This window comes from Colobus angolensis, unplaced genomic scaffold (assembly GCF_000951035.1).
Source record: "Colobus angolensis palliatus isolate OR3802 unplaced genomic scaffold, Cang.pa_1.0 Scaffold123, whole genome shotgun sequence".
NCBI lineage: Eukaryota > Metazoa > Chordata > Mammalia > Primates > Cercopithecidae > Colobus > Colobus angolensis.
Genome location: NW_012113475.1, coordinates 9,783,198 through 9,805,761, shown reverse-complemented (window position 1 = coordinate 9,805,761; position 22,564 = coordinate 9,783,198). Strand labels below are relative to the sequence as shown.

Below are 22,564 nucleotides of genomic sequence, written 5' to 3'. Positions count from 1 at the left end.
ATTAAATCTCTTTTCTTATAAATTACCCAGTCTCAAGTATTTCGTTATAGCAATGTGAGAATGGACTAATACATCCAGTCTACTATTGATGGGCATTTAGATTGATTTCATGCCTGTGCTATTGTGTATAGTGCTGCAGTGAACATATGCATGCATGTGTCTTCATGGCAGAATGATTCATATTCCTTTGAATAGATACCCAATAATGGGATTGCTGGGTTGAATGATAATTCTGTTTTAAGTTCTTTGAGAAATTGCCAAACTGCTTTCCAGCAATGGCTGAACTAATTTACATTCCCACTAGCAGTGTATAAGCATTCCGTTTTCTCTGCCACCTTGCCTGCATCTGTTATTTTTTGACTTTTTAGTAATAGCCATCCTGACTGGTGTGAAATGGTACCTGACTGTCGTTTTGATTTGCAGTTCTCTAATGATTACTGATGTGGAGCATTTTTTTCATGTGCTTGTTGGTTGTGTTGTATGTCTTCTTTTGAAAAATGTCTGTTCATACATTTTGCCTACTTTTTAATGGGATTGTTTTTTCTTTTGCTTGTTAATTTATTTAGGTAGGTTCCTTATAGATTCTGGATATTAGACCTTGAGCAGATACATAGTTTCCAAATTTTTCTTTCATTCTATAGGTTGTCTGTTTACTCTGTTAATAGTTTCTTTTGCTGCACAGAGCTCTTTAGTTTAATTAGGTCCCATTTGTTAATCTTTGTTTTTGTTACAATTGCTTTTGGTATCTTTGTCATGAAATCTTTGCCAAGTCCTATGTCCAAAAGGGTATTTCCTGAGTTATCTTTCAGGATTTTTATAGTTTTAGATTTCACGGTTAAGTCTTTAATCCATCTTGAGTTGATTTGGTGTAAGAAAGGGATTCAGTTTAAGGAAGGGATCCAGTTTCAATCCTCTGCATGTGGCCAGTTAGTTATCCTAGAACCATCTATTAAATAGGGAGTTCTTTCACCATTGCTTGTTTTTGTTGACTTTGTTGAAGATCAGATGGTTCAGATGGTAGTAGGTGTGTAGCATTCTTTCTGGGCTCTCTATTTCGCTCTATTGGTCTATGTGTCTGCTTCTGCTGTTTTGGTTACTGTAGCCTTGTAGTATAGCTTGAAGTCAGGTAATGTGATGTCTCCAGCTTTGTTCTTTTGCTTAGAATTACTCTACATTTCAGGCTCTTTTTTTGGTTCAATATAAATTTTAAAATAGCCTTTTTTCTAATTCTGTGAAGAATGTCATTGGTAATTTAATAGGAATAGTACTGAATCTATAAGTTGCTTTGGGCAGTATGGCTATTTTCACAATATTGGTTCTTACTATCTCAGAGCATGGAATGTTTTTTCATTTGTTTGTGTCATCTCTGATTTGTTTCAGCAGGGTTTTGTAGTTCTCATTGTAGAGAAAGAAATCTGCCTGCATGATCCAGTTACCTCCCACCATGCCTTCCTTCAACACATGGGGTTTACAATTCAACATGAGATTTGGGTTGGGACACAGCCAAACCATATCAGGTGGATTCAGTTGACTGGCCTCGTTTCTGTTTTCTAGGAGTCACTGGGGACCAGAAATGAGTCCTGGTGTGTGGTAATCCCATGCAGGGTTCCCAGATTCCTCCCACTTTAGCTCAATATCTATATTCTCTGTCTGTCCATTTTTAGTGTCTTCCCTTTGAACATCTACTCAGGGTGTGCTAGGCTTCCCGATGTCTTAGTTTCTCAGTGACAGATGTTCCTCCTGGCTGTGTCTGGTCAGCCATCTTAGTTTCCTATCAATTTATCTTCTTAAAATGTAATCTGACTTAAAAACAACAACCCAGAAGGAAAATGGTGGATAGGAGGCAGGATTAACTTGCAGATTCCACTTGGAGAGACAGAGCAGTGTGGGGAGACCCACATTGTGTACTCTTCCTCCAGGAACTACCACAGAAACATACCAGGAAAGCCATGAGAATTCACAGACACATTGAAGGAGGTGATTGCCACTGCAGGCTTTGTGGGACAGCCAAGGAACTGTGAGTCAGCTTGCTTTCTCAGCTGGAAGACTTGTAGCCTCGGGCAAGTTCTCAACCCTGTTCACTGGCTTCCTGGAAATAAACTCAGTTCTATTGCAGCGGTTGGGGGGTGTGGGGGTAATGGTGGGAGTGAGACTGGCTTTTCAGGGTGCAGGCAGCATGGGAGTGCTGTGGGTGCCCACTTTCTGCCACTTTCCTAGTGACCTGTGTCACGCAGCAAAGACAACCATAATCCTTCTGGGAACATAACTCCATTGGCCTGGGAACCACATCCCTATATCTCACAGCAGCCACAGCAAGTCCCACCCACGGAGAGACCGAGCTCAGAGATGCCTAACTCTGCCCCAACCTGATGATCTTTTTCTACCTGCCCTGGTAGCCAAAGACAAAGGACATAATCTCTTAGGAGCTCTGTGGCTGCACCCACTGCCTGATCCTCCCTATACAACTGCAGCTGATGTGCTCTAGAAAGCGCCAGCTCCTAGCTTGGGGCCAACCAACACAAAATCAGTACACTTAACAAAAATACAATCAAGGACCCTCACAGAGTCCACTTCACTCCCCTGCTACCTCCACCAGAGTAGGTGCTGGTGTTCATGGCTGAGAGACCTGAAGATGAGTCACATCTCTTTGCAGACACTCCCCTGTACCAGCCTAGAGCTCAGTAACTCTGCTGGGTAGCTAGACCTGGAAGAGAAACAATAATCACTGCAGCTCAGGTTTCAGGAAGTCACATCCCTAGAGGATAGGGGAGGCAGTAGACTTAAACTATACCCTACAACGAATGGACTTAACAGATATTTGCAGAGCATTCTACCCAATAACTGCAGAGTATACATTCTATTCATCAGCGTATGAAACATTCTCCAAGGTAGGCCATATGATAGGTCACAAAACAAGTCTCAAGAAATTAAAAAAAAAATGAAAATATTGCAAGTATTCTGTCAGACCACAGTGGAATAAAACTGGAAATCAATTCCAAAGGGATCCCTCAAAACCATGGAAATACATGGAAATTAAATAACCTGCTCCTGAATGATCATTGGGTTAACAATGAAATAAAGTTGGAAATTAAAAAATTCTTTGAACTGAATGGTAAGAATGATACAACCTCTCAATACCTCTGTAATATAGAAGCAGAAGAAAAGAAGTAACAAAAATCAGGGCAGAACTAAATGAATTGAAACAACAACCACAACAACAAAACAATACAAAAGATAAATGAAACAAAAAACTGATTATTTGAAAAGATAAATAAAATTAATAGATCATTAGTGAGATTAATGAAGAAATGAAGAGAGAAGATCCAAATAAGCTCAATTAGAAATGAAACAGGAATGATTACAACTGATACCACAGAAATACAAAAGATCATTCGAAGCTATTTTGAACACCTTTATGCATATAAACTCGAAGATCTAGAGGAGATGGATAAATTCCTGGAAATAGACAACCCTTTTAGATTAAACCAGGAAGAAAGAGAAACTCTGAACAGACCAATAATAAGCAGCAAGATTGAAATGGTAATTAAAAAGCTACCAGCAATAAAAAGTCCAAGACCAGATGGATTCACAGATGAATTCTATCAGACAATCAAAGAAGAATTGGTACCAATCCTATTGATACTATCCCACAAGATAGAGACAGAGGGAATCATCTGTCAATCATTCCATGAAGCCAGTATCACCCTAATGCTAAAACCAGGAAAGGACATAACAAAAAAAAAGAAAGAAAAGAAAACTAAAGACCAATATCCCTGATGAATATAGCTGCAAAATCCTCAACAAAATACCAGCTAACAGAATCCAACAGCATATACAAAAGATAATCCACTATGATCAAATGGGTTTCATACCAGGGATGCAGGGATGGTTTGACATCTGCAAGTCAATAAGTGTGATATACTATGTAAATAGAATTAAAAATCCCTTAATCATCAGAACAGACACAGAATAAGCATTTGGCAAAATCCAGCATTCCTTTAGGATTAAACCCTCAGCAAAATTGGCATAGAAGGGACACACCTTAAGGTAATAACAGTCATCTATGATAAACCCACAGACAACATTATACTAAACAGGAAAAAGTTGAAAGCATTCTCCCTGAGAACTGGAACAAGACCAGGATTCCCACTTTCATCACTTCTACTTAACAAAGTACTGGAAGTCCTAGCCAGAGCAATCAGACAAGAAAAAGAAATAAATGGTATCCAAATTGGTAAAAAGAAAGTCAAATTATTGCTATTTGCTGATGACATTTTCATATACCTAAAAAACCCGAAAGATTCATCCAAAAAGCTCCCAGAATTGGTGAATGAATTCAGCAAAGTTGCAGGATACAAAATTAATGTACACAAATTAGTAACTCTGCTTACACCAACAGTGATTAAGCTGAGAATCAAATCAAGACACAAACCTTTTACAATAGCTTAAAAAAAATACTTAGGTTATATACTTAAGCAAGGAGATGAAAGACCTCTCCAAGGAAAACTGCACTGCTGAAAGAAATCATAGATGGCACAAATAAATGGAAACACATCCCATGCTCATGGATGGGTAGAATCAATATTATAAAAATGACCATATTGCCAAAGCAATCTACAGATTCAATGAAATTCTTATTAAAATACCACCATCATTCTTCACAGAACTAGGAAAAACAACCCTAAAATTCATATGGAACCAAAAAAGAGCCCACATAGCCAAAGCAAGCCTAAGCAAAAAGAACAAATCTGGGGAAATCTGAAGGCATTACATTACTTGACTTCAAACTATACAACGAAGCTATCCACCAGAACAGCATGGTGCTGATACAGAAACAGGCACACAGACCAATGGAACAGAATAGAGAACCTAGAAGTAAACCCAGAAAACTTGACAGTCGACTGATCTTTGACAAAACAAACAAAAAACGTAAAGTGGGGAAAGGACAGCCTATTCAACAAATGGTGCTGGGATAATTGGCAAGCAACATGTGAATGAATGAAACTGCATCTTCATTTCTCACTGTATACAAAAATCAGCTCAAGATGCATCAAAGACTTAAATCTAATACTTGAAACCATAAAAATTCTAGAAGATAACATTGGAAAAACCCTTCTAGACATTAGCCTAGGCAAAGACTTCATGACCAAGAACCCAATAACAAACGCAACAGAAACAAAGATAAATGGATGGGACTTAATTAAACTAAAAAGCTTCTGCACTGCAAAACTAATAATCAGCAGGGTAAACAGACAACCCATAGAGTGGGAGAAACTCTTCACAATCTATACATCTGAGGAAGGACTAATATTAAGAATTTATAAGGAACTCTAATCAGCAAGAAGAAAAGCAAACAATTTCATCAAAAAGTGGGCAAAGGACATGAATAGACAATTCTCAAAAGAAGATACACAAATGGCCAACAAACATATGAAAAAATGCTGAACATCAATAATTGTCGGGGAAGTGCAAATCAAAATCACAATGTGTTGCCACCTTGCTCTTGCAAGAATGGCCATAATAAAAAAATTTAAAAAAAATTAGATGTAGACATGGATATGGTGGAAAGGGAACAGTTTCCCACTGTTTGGTGGGAATATAAACTCATACAACCACTATGGAAAACAGTGTGGAGATTCCTTAAAAAACTAAAAGTAGATCTACCATTTGATCCAGCAATCCCACTACTGGGTATCTACCCGGAGGAAAATAAGTCACTGTACAAAAAAAATACTTGCACACACATGTTTATAGCAGTACAATTTGCAATTGCAAAAATATGGAAGGAGCCCAAATGCCCATCAATCAATGAGTGGATAAAGAAAATGTGATATTTCATATATATATATATACACACACACACACACACACACACAGACACACGCACACACACACACAGCCCCCCCATGGAATACTACTCAGCCATAAAAAAGAATGAAAATAATGGCATTCACAGCAACCTGGATGGAATTGGAGACCATTATTCTAAGTGAAGTAACCCAGGAATGGAAACCAAATCTCACTCATAAGTGGGAGTTAACCTATGAGGACTCAAAGGCATAAGAATGATACAATGGACTTTGGGGACTTGAGGAAAAGGGTGGGATGGAGGTGAGGGATAAAAGGATACGCATTGGGTACAATGCACACACTGCTGGGGTGATGGGTGCTCAAAATCTCAGAAATCACTACCAAAAAATTTATTCATGTAACCAAATAACATCTGCTTCCCCAAAACCTAAGAAAAAAATGATAGTAATAATCATTACTGATGATGATGTAGGAATAAAGTTTAAGCTGTATGTTTTCCCCAGTTTTCCAATCCCTGCACATAATGTGATCAAATGGAAGATCATACTTCAGCTTTTAAAGAAAGAAAACCATTTTTTGTTAGGTTACAGATGAAAAGATGCCATAAATAACCTGTTTCAATAATTTTTAAGCTTTGTTTCCATGGCAGAATACTTTTAAGATCTGGGTCTTCTTCCTTAGAATAAATGTGATTAGTAAAAGATGCTATGGTAGTGATTCATTTTGTTCCAGTCTGTGGTTCTTTACTGTGCTTGAGAATCATCTGTGGGGCTTATTAAAAAGTAGATTCCCATACTCAACAAGATTCTGATTTACTGGGTCTAAGATGGGAACTGGGGGGCTATGTATTTAATAGGTTGATATTAATGCAGGTTGTCTGTTGGTCACAATTTGGAAAACAGGATTTTCAACCTTTGCCTAGGGTTGGTCTCCTCAAAATGTTTTAACCTTCTTTATAATGTCATAAGTGGAAACCTGCCCTTTAGTGGTCAGTTCTCACAGACTTATTTTGGAGCTTATTTCTAAGTGGCTTATTAAATCCAAAACCTAGCTTTTTAGAAGCAACGACCTCATTTGATTGTTCTATGTTATTTTAGTGAAGGAAAGTTCCATAACATTAGGATCTTTACAAAAAAGCAGAAGAAAAGAAAAAGGAAGTATTTCTTGAAGGATTCAAGACTTCATTTGTCCTTTTATGCAAAAAAGTCTTCTTAAGTTGAAGTATATTCATTTATAATTCACATGTAATCTTTTCCCTATGATCCCTAGTAGTGACCACTTATACAGCTGTTGAAAATAGTAGAAAAGTAATTCTGGTTTGTTAGTAGCTGATCACTTTGATCATGTTGGCCTATATAGCACTCTCCCTTTATCTGTACCTTTACCTCCTGTGGTTTTAGTTACTTGTAGTCAACCATAGTCTGAAAATATTAAATGGAAAATTCCAGAAGTAAAAAATTTGGTTTAAAATTGCACACCATTCTATGTAGTGTGATAAAATATCTCAACTTCTTGCTTTGTCCCACCTGGTAGGTGAAGCCCCTTAGTCACTTAGTAGCTATTTTGGTTATCAGATTGACTGTTGGGGTATTGCAGTGCTTGTGTTGAAAGAACTCTTATTTTAGGCCGGGCGCGGTGGCTCAAGCCTGTAATCCCAGCACTTTGGGAGGCCGAGACGGGCGGATCACGAGGTCAGGAGATCGAGACCATCCTGGCTAACCCGGTGAAACCCCGTCTCTACTAAAAATACAAAAAACTAGCTGGGCGAGGTGGCGGGCGCCTGTAGTCCCAGCTACTCGGGAGGCTGAGGCAGGAGAATGGCGTGAACCTGGGAGGCGGAGCTTGCAGTGAGCTGAGATCCAGCCACTGCACTCCAGCCTGGGTGACAGAGCAAGACTCCGTCTCAAAAAAAAAAAAAAAAAAAAGAAAGAACTCTTATTTTAAGTAATAATGGCTCCAAAGTGCAAGAATACTGATGCTATCAAGTGGGATATGACAAAGAGAAGTTGTAAAGTGCTTTCTTTGGAAAGGTGAAAGTTATTGACAATAAGAAAAGAAACAAATTATATGTTGAGGTTGCTAAGATCTGCAGTAAGTATGAATCTTCTATCTGTGAAATTGTGAACAGCATTTATTATAATTGTTCTATTTTATTATTAATTATTGTTATTAATCCTTCTGTGCCTAAAATATAAGTTAAACTTTATCATAGATATGTATGTATAGGAAAAAAAAACTTAGTGTGTATAGGGTTTCATACAATCCTCAGTTTCAGGCATTCACTGGGAGACTTGGAACTTATCCCTTCTGGATAAGGAAGGACTACTGTATAGGGAGAAGAAGGATATTGCATATCTGTATAGCTTCAGAAAATAGGCTAATGCTATGTATTTGAATTTATGCACTCCATATTTCTATATTTATTGCATATTTTGCAGGTTTATATAGCCACAGAATTTTGTAGAAGTTTCTTTTCTTCTGAACTTAATTTACTACAAGTTGGTAGATAAAAAAAATATTACGTATCATTGCTGTATCTTTTCTACCAGCCAGCAAATAATGGCATGAATCTGCTCATTTGAGCCAAGGTGTCATGAACTTTTGGGTAACTTTTTAGAATCTAACCTATTTAAAATAAAAGATACTTCAGTATTAGTTTTTCGTAAATTTTTAGTTTCTCCTTTTTTTTTTTTTTTCAAATTATCAGGTTAAAAAAATACATAGGATTTACATATTTTATCATAATTAGAAGTGGCTGGCCAGGCACAGTGGCTCATGCCTGTAATCCCAGAACTTTGGGAGGCCAAGGCGGGCAGACTGCTTGAGCTCAGTTCAAGACCAGCCTGGGGAACCTAAGACCAACATGGCAAAAAGCCATCTCTACCAAAAATACAAAAATTAGCCGGGCCTGGTGGCGCATGCCTGTGGTTCCAGCTACTCAGGAGGCTGGGGAGGAGGACTTCTTGAGCACGGGAGGCAGAGGTTGCAGTGAGGTGAGACTGGGCCACTGCACTCCAGCCTGGGTAACAGAGTGAGACCCCATCTCAAAAAACGAAAAACAAAAACAACAAAAAATAAGAATTAGAAATGGCTAATGTACTTATTTGGAGCCACATTATTTTCAATAGGAACCCATCATCAAATTCATAATGTAGTCAGTGGGAATGTAGGATTCAATTCATGTACTCATCGATTCTTCTTGCAAATATTAACTGAACCCTACTGTGTTTCAGGTACTCTTCTATACTCTAGAGATATAGCAGTGAGCAAAACAGAAAAAGAAAATGACCCGGCCTTTCTGGAACTTAGAGTATAGCAGAAAATCTTATTTTGGATAGTAATAAATGATACGCTTAAAAACAGCAGAGAAGGGAACATAAATTGTTTGGAGGTGGTAATGAAATTTTCGATTGGGTGGCCTGGAAATGACTCATTGAGAAGGTGACATTGTGTAGTGACCTGATTATAATGAACGAGTAATCCGCAGAAAACATTTGAAGCAGACAGACTGCCAAATGCCAAGATCCTGAAGCGGATATATGCTTGATCTGTTTAAGGAAGAGATGTAGCAAAGTGAATGAGGGGAGAGAGAGGTAGGAGATGAGGCTAGAGAGGTAATGTGTGTGTGTGTAATTCAGACCATATTAAGGATTTGGCTTGTGTTCTGAGATTGGCAAATACTGGGTGGGTTTGAGAATCAGAGTGATACAATCTGACTCGGATTGTGCAACAGCTCCTTCACTAGCTGCTATGTCAGTAGATTGAAGACGGACAAGGATTGGAGCAGGGAACAGTTAGGGGGCTTTTTTTTTTTTTTTTTTTTTTTTTTGAGACAGAGTCTTGCTCTGTCGCCCAGGCAGGCTGGAGTGCAGTGGCCGGATCTCAGCTCACTGCAACCTCCGCCTCCCGGGTTCTCGCCATTCTCCCGCCTCAGCCTCCTGAGTAGCTGGGACCACCAGGCGCCTGCCACCTCGCCCGGCTAATTTTTTGTGTTTTTTTAGTAGACACGGGGTTTTACCGTGTTAGCCAAGATGGCCCCTATCTCCTGACCTCGTGATCCGCCTGTCTCGGCCTCCCAAAGTGCTGGGATTACAGGCTTGAGCCACCGCCTCCGGCCAGTTAAGGGGCTTTTACCGTAATTCAGGTAAGAGATGGTGGTGGCTTTGATCAGAGTGGTAGTTGTGGAGGTGGAGAAGTGGTTGGATTTGGAAATATTATAAAGATAGAAATGACAGGACATAATGATAGAACTTCATTATACATCTAATTTATAAGCCAATTATTCAATTACTAAATCAAGAAATAATTCTTTCAGACAAAGAAAAATAATTTAGGTATGTATGAAGTAGAAGATTTGAATCTAACTTTTTTTTTAGTATAAAAGGTACTTTATCAATGTAATTAAAATATTTGATGATGAATAAATAGTACTTATTAATATTTATTTATATGACTAAGAAAATAAAAAACCTTAGAACTTACTGAATTAATTCTTATCTGTTATAAAGTATCTAGTTAAAAGCTTAATTTCTTACAGTTACCATATGTAGTGTAACTATTTCCTAAAGTCTATTTGTTGGAAAAAACACATTGATTTACATACATTTAAAAAGACAGTACAAAATTTTTTAGAGACAAGCTAGCTGTATATTTTTAAATGGAAGAACTAGAGAAGTAATTTTTCTTTCATTTTAGTATTTAATCAAATGAAGAACTGGATAATTTTTTTCTGAGCTTTATCAGTAGAGGGCAGCAAAGTTTCAGGTAGTGTGTTTTCGGGTTCAAGGGCTGCTTTGCTTAGGAAATTTTTTTTTTTTTTTTTGCTGCTCTTAAGTTTGTTCCAGCTTGCCTTTTAATGTGATGCTTTGGTAATATTATATAGGAATTCACTTAAAAACTCTGTAACTGTGGTTCAGATATTTAGCCAACTCTTCCCTTAGGTGCTATAGATCCTTTCTTAATGAGAACATGTATTTCTTTTTGTGATTTAGGGAGTACCAGGACCTGGAAAATATGACATTAAAAGTCAATTTCAGAAGACAGAAAGTATGACACCAAATGCAAATGATGCATCCCCTGCTTTTCTTTCTCAATCCCAGGTAATGGTCTACAGTCATTTTCATATATTGAGTCTAATAGGCATAGTGTGGGGCCAGCAACACATTCAGTGATGTTTAAAGGTTATAAGAAGAAAAGCGATATTTAAGCAAATTGGAAATAGACATGGTCTGAGAAAAATATATTACCAAAACATGTGGATAAAATGAATTGAAATAAAATTAGAAATACACAGATGAATATTTGAATAGAACCATCTATTAAACATTTTCTATTAAGCAAATTTGCATATATGAATGTTCAATTCAGTTTGTAAGAAATGTCTTCTTTAGTCTTTTTAAAAATATGCTTTGTTAATGAATGTGTGGAGTGTTAACATGTAAGCTATACAGGCTTGCATCTCTTTCTGAAAAGGTTCTGAAGGCATTCTGTGGAGCCTGGCAATAGGTCATTTCTACAACTGCCACTGGGACCTTTACTAGTGATACCACAGTCATAGAATATATTTTGTGGTCACCATTTCACATACTCCCAGGAATATACTAAGAGGACTTGAAAGTTTCTAACATATTTGCAAGGCAAGACAATTATAATACTAGCAAACCTTTATTATGTGGCAGCCTCCAGACCAAAGTAATTGTGAAATTTATCCACCTATGGTATGTACAGCTGTGATTATCTTATTTAACTTGGGAAGATTATTATCCTTCAGGTGACTATAGATGACTACTTTGATTTTATTGTACTTAAGAGACACCTCCTTGGAGACAAGTAGATAGATTGCAGGTATATTTGGAGATAAAATTGACATGACTTTTTAATGGGCTAGATGTTGTTATGAGGGACTGGGAGGAATCAAGAATGAATACTAGATTTCTACATCAAGCAACTTAATGATACTTAAGGTACTACAAGAGATGGATGTGGGGAAGACAGGATATTTTCTCTGTGTGTGTGTGCTCGTGTGTGCTTGCGCATGTGCCTGTGGATGTATGTGTTCCCTTGATTTTTTAAAAATACTATTTTTACAAATAAAACCTCAGGTTGTATACTATTTCTGTTAATCTGATATATAGCCCTAACCTTACATCACTTGACACAATCATATTTTAAAATATATTTTTAGAAATAGAAAAGAATATTATATCAATTTGGTTTAAGGGGATAATGGGGAAAAGAATAATGGTTCTGCAGTAAAAGATATGGAAGAATTAAAACTAAACAGGATAATCTGCTAGGGGTAGTGTTAATGTTTATTTGTGAATATATATATCTATGTATGTATATGATTATGATAGAAAAAGAAATAACACAATTAACCAAGTAGACTTAGAGTACCGACTTTCTGGTTTGTAGGAATAAAGACAGATACATTTCTGAGATGCTTATTTTAGTTATTGATTTAGGAGTTGTCAGGCATTTTATCTAAATGCACCAAATTGCCTTATGTCTTCAATTATTAATTTTAAATACATAGTATTTCCTTTATGGCAATGGCTCTTAACCTGGGATGCACATTAAAAACATCTGAGGAATTTAAATACATTCTGATATCCAAGTGCCAACATGCCCTTTGTTCTTCCTTCCAGAGACTGATTCATTTGGTTCAGAATAGGGCCTAAACAGCAATATATATGTTTTCATTCCTCAAGTAATTCTAATAGGCAGCCACAGTTGAAAATGATCATTTTAAAATTTCACTTAGCATCTAAAATGATAAGATAGTATTTAGGAAAATAAATTTGAGTCTTTTTTTATACTTCCAGTAATAAAATATTATTTTCGTAGTGTTAGTATTTACCTACTTTACACAACTCAAAAGAACATATATGTTGTACTGTATTTTTGTCTAAGAAATATAGGAAAATAGGAAAACATACACATAACTACTTGGCTATATAAACATGATGAAGATAAACCAGAAAACAATGATGTTAGTTATCTACAAGGGATGGTGACGAGGTAAAGTGCAAGCACTGGTATGCTGCTGTTTATTTGTACTGGCTTGCAAGAGCCAACTGTTAAGTTTCCAGGAGTTTTGCAAGCTGGTTGACATTACATTGGTAGTGTGAAATTAGCCACTGCTGTAGGTGTATTTACACCATGGAAATCAGCAAATGTTGCAAATTGAGACTTTTCTGTCCCAAGTGGCGCAGCATCCCCAACAGGGGGCATAACACTTCTTTGACTACACTTAAAAAAATACATATTTTATCTTTTGGAAAGATTTCAATGTTTTATATATTAAAAAATAAAAATAAACCAGTAAGAATGGGAAAAGTTAATAACAAAACTGAAAGCAAATGGAAACAAATGAGGCGGGTGGGTTACTTGAGGTCAGCAGTTTGAGACAAGCCTGGCCAACGTGGCAAAATCCAGTCTCTACTAAAAATACAAAAATAGCCTGGCATTGTGGCATGCAGTTGTAATTCCAGTTACTCAGGAGGATGAGGCATGATAATCTTCTGAACCCAGGAGGCAGAGGTTCCAGTGAGTCTAGAGATCGCACCTGTGTGAAGGAATGAGACTCTGTCTCAGAAAAAAGAAAAAAAAGAATTGGAAACAAATTCTTAATTACCTTTAGTAGGTTGATTTATTGAGATGGTATGGGTAAAGCAATTATAAAACTATCTTAGATATATCACAAGTTTGAGCAAAAAAGTTGATATTCTGAGGTATGGTTTTCATTGTTAAGGAACGTTCATACAAATATGGATTGGAGGAAGTGAAAGAGGACCTTGTGGGATGGATTTGAAGGTTTTTATGTGAACTCATGATTTTCAATATATATTTATATGTATGAATATATGCATATATATGTGCACATGTAAATGTATGTATGTTCATGTGTCTATATATGAGTGTATATATGTATGTGTGTGTTTCTCTCTCTCATTCTCTGAATGTGTGTATGTTCTAGCTCTGTCTGCTAAATGAACCAAGAAGCAAAGATACCCCAGTAGCAGGGGACACATCTTGTGCCCAGATCTTGGTCTCTAATTCTGTTCCTACTGAAAGAAAAAGGATTCCTCAGACAAATAACTGATTCCAGGGCAGGTGGAAGAGGAAAGTGTAACACTTTATGTCAGAAAGTAAGTTCTAAACGAAATAATGATGAGAGCATATCACAGGGACATAGGAAACAACATGAAGGGCCCCCCATTGGTTCAATAATAAATTATACATCATTAATGTTGGCATTCATGAGTCAATATGGATAATAAATAGACAACTAAGTACAGTTGTCCTCTGAACAATGCACAGATTAGGGATGCCAACCCTCCATGCATTTGAAAATCTGCATATGACTTTTGACTCCTCCCAAACTTAGCTACAAATAGGCCATTGTTGACCAGAAGCCTTATCAATAGCATAGTCAAGTCACATATATTTTGTATGTTATATGTGTTATGTACTGTATACTTACAATAAAGTAAGCTAGAAAAAAGAAAATGTCATTAAAAATCACAAGGAAGAGAAAATATATTTACTATTTATAAAATGGAAGTAAATTACTATAAAGCTCTTGTCATTACATTCAATAGACTAGGAGGAAGGAGAAGAGGAATAGTTGGTCTTGCTATCTTGGGGTGGCAGAAACTGAAGAAAATTTGTATGTAAGTGGAACGACGTTGTTCAAACCCACGTTGTTCAAGGGTCGACTATAGATAGGTAAGTAGATAGCTAGATAATGAAGTAAATAATTGAAGGAGAAGGGAGAGCACTTGCTTTCAGTAGAATGTTAAGTACTTACTATAAATATAGAAACAGTGTTGAATTTGATCACAATTAAAATTACCAGTGAAGGCCAGCAGACATCATATCTCCAGATACGATATCCTGGGAAAGCTATGCATCACCTACCAAGTAGTCTGTTTAGAAATGTATAACCTGGATATAATTATGAGGCAATATCAGGTAAACCTCAAGTAAGTAAGGTTCTGTTATACAAAAGGGTGATTCTCCCAAAATGTTAAAATCACTAAACACAAAGGAAGGCTGTAGAAATGTTCCTACATTAGAGGAGATAAAAGAGATATGATGACTAAAGCAATATGTGACTCTAATCTAGATTATGTACTGAAGGGGAAGAATGCAATAGAGGCCTTATTAGGTCAGCTGACGAATTTGGAATATGAATCCTAGATTACATGAAAGCATTAGATCATTGATACATTTACTGAAGTTGATAACTGTACTGTGGATATGTAAGAAAATACCCACTTTTTTTGTAAATATATACTGAAGTATTTATGGGTGAAGAACCATGACATATGTAACTTTCAAAATATGTGTGTGTGTGTGTGTGTGTGTGTATAGAGTAAGAGAGACAGAGACAGGAAGAGAAGAACAAACAGACAAAACAGAGATAGAGTTGGCAAAGGAAAAAAGGCAAGTGAGGTAACATGATAATGGATGAATCTGGGTGAAGGTTATCACATATTTTCTGTATTACTTTTATTCATTCATCTTCTCTGTAAATTTGAAATTATTTTCAAATAAAAAGTTAAAAAGATTATACAATGCTAGCTTACACCTGTAATTCCAGCACTTTGGGAGGCTGAGATGGGCAGATCATGAGGTCAGGAGATTGAGACTGGCTAACACAGTGAAATCCCCTCTCTACTAAAGACACAAAAAAAGAGCCAGGCATGGTGACGGGCACCTGTAGTCCCAGCTACGTGGGAGGCTGAGGCAGGAGAATGGCGTGAACCTGGGAGGTGGAGCTTGCAGTGACCCAAGATCGCGCCACTGCACTCCAGACTGAGTGACAGAACGAGACTCCATCTCAAAAAAAAAAAAAAAAAAAAAAGATTATACAATGCTGTATCTCGTGAGTTCATAGTTTTATATATATAACATTATATATATATGTTAAGTTTATAAGTTCAACTGAATTGATAAACCACTGAATCTAAGATTTTTTTTGAGATATCTAATGATATTGTTGAGTTAATTGAATATACATGTTGAGGAACTTTTTCAATAAATATAATTTGATCACATAAAATAAAGTGTTGGATCATATAGTTTTTTATTTATATTAACTGGCAGAATATTTTGAATATGATAATTATCCCTACACTATCATCTAGAATCTCATGTTGAGATTATTTCCTTCTAAAAGTCTGTCTGCCTTAGTAGGGCACGTAATGTATTACTATATTAGTGTATAGGTGATTTTACTAAAAGCTATATATTTTATGTTTTGATGGGTACAAGATCTTAATTCATCTACATTTTCTTCACTCCATTAAGAAATAAATTAAGTCCAGATGTTATGTTACTCAAAAGGCAGCTTTTAACTCATGAAGTATCAAAATGTACTATAGTTTCTTATTGGCACATTTTCCTGTTCTTCACTAGAGATTTTTACCTGTGAAATCAATCACGCCGGCTCCTTGCACATATAATGAACCTCGAACTGCTCTCAAGTCCTTGAAGAAAACATCAGGACTGAAAAATATTCCATTTGGTCAAAGTGCTGTTCGATTCACACAGGACATCAGGACAGAGGAAATGCCAGGTTAGCAATTTATCTCTGTATGTCTACTCTTTGGCTTTATAAAGTAACTTACTGTTCTTAACAAGATGGATACACCAGAGAATATGTTTTCTTTTTTGTCCTATGGTTGGTGTCATTTTAAGTCAACATTTTTTAAAGCATTCACTATACATTAAACACAGATAAATCAAAATAATACACAGTTTTAGTAAGATTTCAATTTAACATTCTGCACATCTTAATTATAATTTTCTATTGTTTTTCTTTATTTGGTAAATTTTCTGACTTTTTCTTGGCAGATGAACAACATATATCAACTATGTGGTCACTAGTAGTAATATAATTTATGATGTTCAGTTTTGTTAAACTTTTTATTTCAGAGGTTTACAATCACATATTCTGGTATTCTCAGTGGATATTCTAGTGTTCAGAGCTAACAATATAGAATCAAAATAAATTATAAAATTGCTGACATACAGTTCTGGGTATCTACTGCTGTACAACAATCTTAGTGGCTTAAAACAACAGATTTTTCTCTTATATCTCATTATTTTGTGGGATGGCTAGAAGGCAAGGCTCAGATGGATCTATTATTCAAAGTATGTACTTAGATCCAGCATGGCTGCCTCAGGGCAGCCTGACATTTAACATGGTGGCCTAGGGTTCCATGAGACCTGACCAGATGCTGCGAGATTTTTTATGACCCAGCCACAGAGCTCCCAGGATATCATGTCTTCTGCATTCTATTAGTTAATTAAGTCACTCAGAGTAGCACATATTGATTGGAAGGACATGAAACTTTATCTTTCAGTGAGAAGAGTAGCAAAGAATTGATGGCCAGTTTTAATCTGCTATATGATCAATTCCTTGGCCACAAAAATATTTACATTGTTCCTACATGCACCTACTCCTTCTCAAGGACCCAAAAGTTTCATATAATTATGTCATAATTTCACAGTTCAGGATCATTTTTTAAAAAATGTTTTGAGACATGATCTCTCTCTCTCTCTGTCATCCAGGCTGGAGTGCAGTGGTGAGATCATAATTCACTGCAGCCTCCAGCTCCTGGCTCAAAGGATTCTCCTGCTTTAGCCCTCTGAGTAGATGGAACTACAGGCGCCTGCTACAATGCTTGGCTATTTAAAAAAAAAATTTGGCCGAGCATGGTGGCTCACACCTTTAATCCCATTATTTGGGGAGGCCTAGGCAGGTGGATCACGAAGTCAGGAGATCGTGACCATTCTGGCCACAAAAAATTAGCTGGGCGTGGTGGCGCACATCTGTGGTCCCAGCTATTGGGGAGGCTGAGGCAGGGGAATCGCTTGAACCTGGGAGGCGGAGCTTGCAGTGAGCCGAGATCGTGCTACTGCCCTACAGCCTGGTGACAGAGCAAGACTCTGTCTCAAAAAACAAACAAACAAACAAACAAAAAACAAAAAAGAAAAAAAATGTGGAAATGAGGCCTCCTTTTTTTGCCCACGCTGTTCTTTAACTCCTAACCTCAAATGATCTTTCCACCTCAACTCTCAAACTATTGACATTACAAGCATAAGCCACAACTCCCAGCCCTGGATCTTGTCATCTAAGTTAGGTATAGGTGCAGATGAGGATTCTTGTGTGTGGTTCTTAAGGTACAGCTCCTTCTCTATAAGCAGAACTGTGAACCAAAGAGAGGGTTGGTTGTTTCATCCACCGTAGGGTGGTGGGAGAGATATAGGATGATCCGATCAGACACTCCTATTCAGGAAAAGGGAAAACTGGAGGTCCACAACAGTCACAGTATCATAGCAATTCTGAAATTCAGCTGGGCACATATTAGCATTTCCTTGATGAGGATCCAGTAAGGCTCTCTAGGGGGAATGATTTTCTGTGGTTCTTTGTTCTGCCTTTTAGGCTCTTGGTTCTTCTCTGAGTCATCATTTTTCTCTATGAAATAGGCTGTGTTTGCAGCTGTAGCTTTCTCAGCCTGCTTCTATCAGCTTCTTTTCATTTTTACTCTCATTGTCCCTTTTATTCTTATAAAACCTTTGAATTTCTGATTGTATTAATTTATAATCAAATCCACTAGGTAAAAGCCACACTTACATTTTCTTAGAAAACTTTTTAAAATCACCTGTGAGACTGTTACATGTTTTGTATCACCTTTGTCTATTTTGTCTCTTTTTTATCACCTTTGAGAATATTATGTTTTTAACACCCTTAGGTTGTTAGGGCACCATTGTCTAAGTGAAAAGCATCTAGGATACAAGACCTTAAGATTCTTAAGGCCCCTTTTCGAGAGGTTCTATGAGGGATTACCATAACTATTTCTAAAAATTAAACAAAAGATCTTACAGCCAAATCCTGCTTTTTGTCTTTGCCTTTAAGCCACTTCTTACTTTGAGAGATTTTTGTTGTCTGGAGAGACTGGGGATGAAAAACAGTTTGTTTTCAAATCTAGGAAATTCTAGTTCCTTTCTATTTCTTATACATTCTCCTTGAAAAGTTAACACTTTATTACTTTTTATTTATTTATTTTTAACTTTTATATTAGGTTCAGGGGCACATGTGTGGGATTGTCATATAGGTAAATTTTTGTCATGGGAGTTTCTTGTACAGACTATTTCATCACCAGATAATAATTTTGGTACCCATTAGTTATTTTTCCTGATTCTCTCCCTCCTCCCACCCTCCACCATTGGTAGGCCCCATTGTCTGTGGTTCCTCTCTATGTGTCCATGTGTTCTCATTATTTTGCTCCCACTTATAAGGGCAAACATGTGGTATTTGGTTTTATGTTTGTGTGTTAGTCTGCTAAGGATAATGGCCTGTAGCTCCATCCGTGTTTCTGCAAAGGACATGATCTCATTCTTTTTTATTGCTGCATAGTATTTCATGGTGTATATGTACCACATTTTCTTTATCCAGTCTATCACTGACATGCATTTAGGTTGATTCCATGTCTTTGCTGTTGTGAATAGTGTCTCAATGAAAATACACATGCATGTGTCTTTGTAACAAAACAGTTTATATTCCTTTGGGTATATACCTAGTAATGGAATTGCTGGATCAAATGGTAGTTCTAGAAAACTGAACACTGTAAACTCTTTCCCTTCTATCTATACCTACTCACACATGGGTAAAAGGAACTATTGGCACTTTGACATTCAGCCTGGACATTTCCTTAGTTAGAATCCAGCAGTTCATTAGGTATTTTCTTCATCACCTCAAGCATTAGTGTTGCTAAAATTTCTGCCATTGCATAATACCAGTTATCATTTCTCCATCCTCTAATAACATTCTCCTCACTGTCTTTCAAGTCATCACCAACAGTCTCCTCAAGGCCTTTATTCTAACTTATCAGGTTGATCTACTTTCTGACCGATTGCTTGATTCCAAAGTCACTGCCACAAATTTTAGAGTTTGGTTATAGTAATACACTTGGTATAATTGTTTGCTACTCATTCCATGGAGAGATTGAGTCTCTCTTCTCCCCTTCAGTCTTGACTAGCCCTGGTGCTTTCTTGACCAATGCATGGAGTGGAAGTGATATTCTAGCACTTCTCAGATAAAACCATTTGCTTTACAGATTGACCTGGGCCTCTTGAAACAGTTGGTCTTGGAACCCTGAGCCTCTATGTTGAAGTACAACTACTTTAAGAGTGCCGTTTGAGGTTAGCTCAGTAGTGTTTATCATTGTAAAGTTGAAATAATCAAAAGGGTCAGAATCCAGTTTAAGAGAGTTTATTCAAGTGCAAAGGTTAGAATAGCTATTCAAGTAACACAGACTCCAAAGGAATGGGGTCAGTGCTCCTAAGGTGAAAAGGTCTTGCTCTTATATTCTTATAGTCAGAAAATAAAGAAATTTAATAGGATTATAACATTTTTTTAAAAAGCTGGTTTATGAGTTATAGCAATTTGATTAGTTATAGCAGTTTAGCTATAGCTGTTTTCCTTTTCCAATTTAAAAGAGTGCATTTAATATTCCATCTTAGACAATGCGATAGTCATGAGATCTTTGTGTCAGAGAAGTAAAAGGAAAGTTAAGCTATAATGAAGATCAATAGTGGAGAGGCAAGGGGTCTTCTCTGGCACTTTTTAGTGTTTTACAGTATTTTAGAAAAAAATGTGGGTACAAAAAAAGTGAATCTATAATCAGAGGAACAAAAGTTACAGCTGTCTGTCATGTGATTCAGGTTGCATAAACACAATCCTTTAAGGCTCAAAATAGTTTAAAGTTCCAACAGCTTTGATTTTGAGTTACGTATTTATATATCATGAATCTGAAATCCAAATTATTTCTAAATATTAACTTATTGCGTTGCCCAGTTACTCTAAGATTGGGTCTTACTGTCAGTTTGATGGTCTAGTATATTACAAATAAAATATTATACATTCTTCAAAGTTTATTTATAAAGGGCAAGTTAAATTAAGAATGACCTCTAAAGTGTAATCTAGAATCTTACATGTTTTAAGGATTAGTAAGAATGGTCGTCATGGAAATATGATTTCTTTTCATTTAATTATTAGAGTACAGTAATGAATTGGACTTGTAAAGCAGTCATAGAGCAGATTTGACCACCTAATGTGGAGCTCCAGAATGTTTGCTGTTATAAGGCACCCCTAAACCTTTTAACTCTCCCATAGCAGATCTGATCTGGGGTTCCTGGGCATTTCTACACTTAATGACTCTACGATAAATGTAAGAAAGTTCTAATGTGAGTGAACCATATGATCAGAATGACTTTCCAAGTCAGAAGCTTAATGAGATAGTACCTGAGATGTGTATGTCTGAGGTCCCTAGCCCTGAGGATGCTAAATTAAGTACTTAAATTCTCCTGCAAAGTGCTATGTTATGCTCTTGAGCCAGAAGGGAGATAGATTTGACATAGTTACTTGTTATTTGTATATCTTAAGTGGTGGCTCAAATAGTTTTCATTATACTTTCTGTTTATCATTTTCCTAAACATTACCACTGGAAGAATGTTGAAAGGCGGCAGGAATAATACGTATTACCGCTTAGGTTTTTTGAGAGTTGGCACAACAGAATTTTCATAGATATTTTTAGGGAATAGAATAGAACTGGAATATTTGAAATATTGGAAAGAGTTTGTTTACAGTTAGAAATCTTATATGTGTCAGAAGTATGAAAGATATTTCTATGCAGAAAGATTTAATCACTTTTAGATCTGGAATGAACCAAAGTGACATCTAACCCAGTACAAACCAATGACACTCTTTTGTCAACTGTTTCCTGCCTATGATGAGAAGAGGTCCTACCAGAACATAAATCAACACAGCACTCTCTTCATTCGGAAGGAGTAGTTACAAAATGCTTAGTGAAATAGTCAATTTACATTTAGTTGTAAACTCCTTATCTTGTAGATTGTTCTTGGACAGATACTGATCTAATCAATTCCTAGTATTTTTAGATGAGGAACTTGAAGCCCAGAAAAACAAATGAGATTTAAGTGAAGTTTCATATCTGTTTAGTGGCAGGACTAATTTGGTAGAATGCAGATAACATGAGTACAACCAAATTAAGTGTTCTTTAAGCATATCATATTGCATCTGATAGATATTGCTGCTCACTAGAATTGATTTTTTAAACAACATACTCAAATATTTGTTTTAAGTATTTGATTGTCTTGATAAAAACTTTTCAACAGCATAGAAAGTTGTATTATTTTGAATGAAAAATATGTGAACCTAAATTCACTCAGACTACCACTGTGGAAAATATTCCAGGTTATGAATATGCACAGAAAAATAAAAGGCAAAAATTAAAATAACTTTTGTGACAGGGAGGTCAAGTGATAGGATATATTAAATTTTTGTCAAATTTATTTTAATGTTGCTGTATTATTCTTTGAAAACTTAGTGTTGAAAATTTATTTATTTATTTCTGCTCTATTGAGGTATACCAAATACATAATAAAAATTATTCATTTAAATGTACAATTTGATGAGTTTTGGTAGATGTATGTAGTCAGGCAATCACAATTACAGTAATGTTTTGGAGCACTTTAATCATTCCTAAAAAGTTTCTTCATGTTCCTTTGCAGTTAATCTCTATTACCACTCTGGCCCTAGGAACTGTTTCTACCGCTATGATTTTATCTTTTCTAAATTTACATAAAAATGGAATTATATATTATTCAAGCTTTTGAGTCTGCCTTTTTTTACTTATGATATTTTAGAGATTCGTTT

The 22,564-nt window shown here is 36.3% G+C and overlaps 1 protein-coding gene across 1 annotated transcript in view; it reads left to right on the top strand.

Annotated features, from left to right (window-relative positions):
- The window catches only part of STPG2 (sperm-tail PG-rich repeat containing 2), a 572,525-nt gene that overhangs the window by 133,685 nt on the left and 416,276 nt on the right, over positions 1 to 22,564 (top strand). Inside the window, exon 6 of the mRNA XM_011932948.1 lies at positions 16,237 to 16,396. Within this exon, the coding sequence (XP_011788338.1) occupies positions 16,237 to 16,396 (160 nt within the window). The remainder of the gene's footprint in view (positions 1 to 16,236; positions 16,397 to 22,564) is intronic.